The 4,947-nt window shown below is 39.6% G+C and overlaps 1 protein-coding gene across 1 annotated transcript in view; it reads left to right on the top strand.

Moving 5' to 3' along the window:
- ASNS (asparagine synthetase (glutamine-hydrolyzing)) overlaps window positions 1-3,566 on the top strand; it is a 14,907-nt gene extending 11,341 nt beyond the window's left edge. Inside the window, exons 9-11 of the mRNA XM_008939061.1 lie at window positions 892-973; window positions 1,220-1,375; window positions 3,278-3,566. Of these exons, the coding sequence (XP_008937309.1) occupies window positions 892-973; window positions 1,220-1,375; window positions 3,278-3,487 (448 nt within the window). The 3' untranslated portion in view covers window positions 3,488-3,566. The remainder of the gene's footprint in view (window positions 1-891; window positions 974-1,219; window positions 1,376-3,277) is intronic.
- Window positions 3,567-4,947: the final 1,381 nt, after the last annotated feature.

The raw sequence follows: 4,947 nt of genomic DNA, 5'->3' as shown, positions 1-4,947 counted from the left end.
GGAAAGACTTGTAACATAAATCTTGTCAGTATATGTGGAAAATGAGCCTCAGTACTTGATTGCTGATGTTTTTTGGTTGGTTTGGGGTTTTTTTTTTGGTAAGGTAGGTATTGCCTGATGTAGTTGAAGCTTTTTATCAAAAGAGAAGCTAGAGAGACAATGGAGTTACTAGAATGCAGTATAACATCTCCACTTGACTTTGAAGCTGTGCAGCATAATGTCTCCTGAGGAGAGACACTGAGAGGGGTTCTTCCTCCTGAAGACATGTAGTTGCTGTAAATTTATTTGTTGCCTTTTTTGTCCTTAGGAGCCCTGGTATGCATAAGAGAATGTAAACAGACTCTGTACGTGTACATCTGCCATTGCTATGGGAGAGAACTTGTTGTGCAGAAGCTGCAGGATCAGTACAGTAGTCAATAGCTTAATGGTGTCCATGTGGGCTCTGTTTCATTGTTTCTTGAAAACAAACAAATGTGGATTTCAGAAATGACAGCAGAAATCCTTCCTTGGCTCTGTGACATCTTTACAAATAGCTGGTGCAAATTCCAGTGAGCAATTTGGTAGTTCCTTGGGGGCAACAGAATTTTTTTTTTTTTATGTGTTTTTGCTTATGTGGGATAAGGGTTGTTGCAAGTCCTGCAGGACCATAAATGCATTGTACTAGAAACTGTCCAGCAGATGGCATCGTAAATCATCGAGATCTTCATTTAATCTGTGCAGACCATGTACTTAACTTTCCATTTTGATTAATTAAATGCACATCGTTATGAAAATGCAAGTAAAATGTCTTTCAGGTAAAAGCAGAAAAAACAGCTTAACTGTTGTGGAATTTTTAAGTAGATGATTTGTTGGACTATTTCCGTATCTTTTCTATTTATTTCCCCTCTTTAGTCTTGAACTGAGAGTCCCATTTTTGGATCATCGGTTTACTTCTTATTATTTATCTCTACCAGCAGAGCTGCGAACTCCAAAGGTAGGTAAAACTAGGGTTGGACTTAGATTCATTGATACATATTCCAAGTGTGACCAAATTGCTGAATTCAATTGTTAAATCCTCTACGCAAACTTAAAAATGCCCTTAAATATTTTGCTGGATTGTTAGACTCCTGGGAACCCTTTTCTGACCAGGCCTTCTGAAAGGAAACCATTTCTTACATATTTAAAGCCAGATCTTTCCACTGCAGTTCCTGAGACTTATGACATTTTGTTCTGCAAACAGAATGGAATTGAAAAATACCTTTTAAGGCAGTCCTTTGAAGATTCCAACTTACTTCCCAAAGAAATACTCTGGAGACCCAAAGAAGCTTTCAGTGATGGTATAGCATCAGTAAAGAAATCCTGGTTTTCTATTCTTCAGGACTATATTGATCAACAGGTACAATACCATATTTGTTTGTTTGTTTTATTACTGTCTTTCACATTTAGGTGTATTAGACAGAACTGCTGAGGGGAGGCTGCTCTTGTGCTTAGTTGTGAGGAGAGATCTGGGAGTGACAGTAACTTCTGTTTCATGGTGGAGGAGAAGATAAACTTTAAGTGACAGTCTCCTAGCTGTCTGAGTTGGTTAAAGACATTTGAAATCCTAGATAAAAAGAAATGCTAGAACCTGACAGAAATGACTGTGTAAGGAAATGAACATCATTTAAGTATCTGGACTGCAAATTAGATTGTGTGTCAACAAACACAATTTCTGGGTTACATGCAAAGCAGCTGCTTCATCTGAAGGCACTAGCATGAACTTACCCTGTGGCTAACAGCATAATGACTTTATAATGTCCTTTATTGTTTGGGGGTGTTTTGTGGGTTTTTTGTTTTGTTTTGTTTTTTTTGTTCCCCTGCCATGCCTAGCTTTTGCTTTTTGAAGCCTCTCCTTGCATTGCTAACCAACGAATACTTACAGTGTTTTGCTTTTGGACAAAGGATAATCTCTGCTGTATGGAGGTAGTTTAATCATAGAATTGTAGAATCGTTTAGGTTGGAAAAGACCTTCAAGATCATCAAGTCCAACCATTAACCTAACTGTACCAAGTCCACTGCTAAACCATGTCCCTAAGCATCATTATCTACGTGAGTTTTAAACACATCCTGGGATGGTGATTCAACCACTTCCCTGAGCTGCCTGTTCCAGGGCTTGATATCACTTTCAGTGAAGAAATTTTTCTTAATATCCAACCTAAACCTCCCCTGGTGCAACTTGAGGCCATTTCCTCTTGTCCTATCACTTCTTATTTGCAAGAAGAGACCAACACCCACCTCTTCACAACTTCCTTTCAGATAGTTGTAGAGAACAATGAAGTCTCCTCTGAGTTTCCTTTTCAGCCCCAGTTCACTCAGCTACTCCTCATAAGTCGAGTCCTCTAGAACCTTCACCAACTTCGTTGCCCTTCTCTGGACCTGCTCCAGCCCCTCAATGTCCTTGTGTTGAGGTGCTCAAAACTGAACTCGCTGCTTGAGATGTGACCTCACCAGTGCTGAGTACAGGGGGATGATTACTTTTTCTAATCACCTGGAGATTCATCATGGAGAAGGAGTAACACCTGATTTACACCAGAGCTCTGTTATGTAGAAATATGTGTAGTTTAGCCTGCAGTAGGGTGCTTGTCTGTCCTACCACTAACTGCTTGTTTCCCATGCTCTTTCTCTTTATTCTCAGGCAAGAAAATAGCTGGGTCAGGCAACAGTGTTGTGTTAAATGTACTGAGCCTGAATTGACATAGTAGGGGCAAATTTATTCCATGACTGAGGGGTTAGAAAACATGTTGGCAGTGGAAGCTGCTTTAGAAATTGGCTCAACTGGTACAATTATTCATCCTCCCTTTCTTACCCACCTTAGCAACTGCTGGTGTCTTCGCGTCTGCATCTAGGCTCCTTTGTTGCTAAGAGCTTGGTTATACAAGCAGAGATAACAGCTCCGTGAGCTGGGGAGAAAAAAAAAAAAGCAAAGAAGCCACTTAATGGCAAAAAGACCGCTTCAGCTTATTCTGGTTGATTCACAGCAAAGAGGAGGATAGGAAAAAAAGGTTTTGTGAGCTTACTGGCAAAGACCTTTGTAACTCAAAAGAGAAATGGGCTTCACATATGAAGCAGAGATAATATTAATAGCACTGGAAATATAGTTACATATTCAGAAAGATCAAGGGGGGCTATGACAAAAATTTGTGTTGGAAACCTGTGCCTCATGGTTAGTGAATTGTTGTATGCCTTTAATTTGCAGCAGATTGACTTGTGAAAGTTAAGTGTATCTGCAGTTTAACTTGAGTTTTGCTTACATCTGTAGGTTGATGACCTTCTGCTGGAAAAGGCAGCAGAGAAATATCCTTTCAATCCTCCCAGAACAAAAGAAAGCTATTACTACCGCCAGGTCTTTGAAAAGCACTACTCAGGGCACAGCCACTGGCTGCCCCACTACTGGATGCCACGATGGGTTAAAGCTGCTGATCCTTCTGCTCGCACGTTGAAACATTACAAGTCTGCTCCCCAAGAATAGCTGTTGAAACAATCCCCAAACAGAAGTGCTGCAAGCAGTTTGCACACACTTGGCTTTAAAAGAACGAAAAAAAAATAAAACGAACCCAGAAACAAGCAAAAACGAACAAATTATGCAAACCCAAAGCTTAAATGGTCTTTAAGATGCATTTTGACAATGCTATTGGAAATAAGAGCTTTCTGTGGTTAGTGTACTATTAAAAATTCACCCTGCTGTACCAAAACTTTGTAATTCATGGGAAATACTTTATGGACACGGAACTACCTTATTTGGCAGCTCTGTTCCTTGTGTGACCTTGATTATATTCATTTGCCTTGCAGTCATTTAATATATTTTAATGTGAGCTCTGTTTTGAGGACTTGGTAAGGCGAACTTGCAAACTGCTGCAGGCCCTCTGAGCAACGGGGAGTCCGACCCTAGCTGTTTGGTGATCTGTGCTCCTGCCTGTGGAATTTGGATTGTCTACCTATATTGTTCTATTCTGAATGTCTTTCTAAGCGTTCCTGAGAACCTTGGTCTGGTTTTCAGGAAGTGTTTAGATACTCATAGCTATGCAGAGACTCTTCCTAAAATTGATAATAGTAGTGGTGCTGGGTGTTCTTTAATGAAATGAATGAAAATCGGACTTGTTACTGTGAAGCCACCAGTTGGCTGTTTTGAATCTTGTAAAATATACACCAATCTGAAGATACTGTGAGTGTTACTGAAGAGCAGAAGAGATAAGCCAAGTTATGCCTGTTTCTAACGCAAGGGCTTCAATTTTTAAGTGTATTTATTGTTCTTGAAAATAGTGTTAACTGGGTGATTTGTATCAGTCTGATGGAAGTTGCATGACTAAGTATTTTGATAATTTTTTCACATGCTGTGAAAGTTTTTCCAGCTGTATGGTGAAAAGGTAGACAGCGTTGCTGCTCAACTGCATGTAGCCAACTGTGTGGTGAACCAACCCTGTTAACCGTAGATTTTAGTCAGACAAAGCATCACAGCACAATGGGATCAGACGTCTTGCTTGGAAAAATGGAAGAAAAGCTGCTTCAGAAACCACAAGAGCTTCTAACAACCTACTGAAAAACACATTTACTTTTTTACCCTGGATGGTTTTTTAACTACTGAGGCATGGGGGCTGGTTTTTTAAATGTAACTTCAAGGATGATCAAGAAATACTTGTGTGCTGTATATTGACTTGATTAGCATCATGCTCTTTAAAAGGACAGAAGTCTTAAAAGTTTGCTGTCCCTCTTGACTAGGAAACCAAAGCCAATTAAAAGATAAAATATAAGTAATTCTGGTTTAAAATCTTTGTAAAATGACTGTTTATTACTCCCCCCTAATTCTGTGTTTTAATTTCTATTCCAGAAACCTTACTGAAACCTCTCAGTGGTACCACAAAGCCCATGAACTGTCCCAGCCATATGGACAGTAGTGGCCATATTTTTATATAGACTTGCACATACTAGTTC

The sequence above is a fragment of the Merops nubicus genome, unplaced genomic scaffold, assembly GCF_000691845.1.
Source record: "Merops nubicus isolate BGI_N331 unplaced genomic scaffold, ASM69184v1 scaffold26574, whole genome shotgun sequence".
NCBI classification, from domain to species: domain Eukaryota; kingdom Metazoa; phylum Chordata; class Aves; order Coraciiformes; family Meropidae; genus Merops; species Merops nubicus.
The sequence above is the reverse complement of the archived record's forward strand: the minus strand, read 5'-3'. Positions and strand labels throughout refer to the sequence as shown.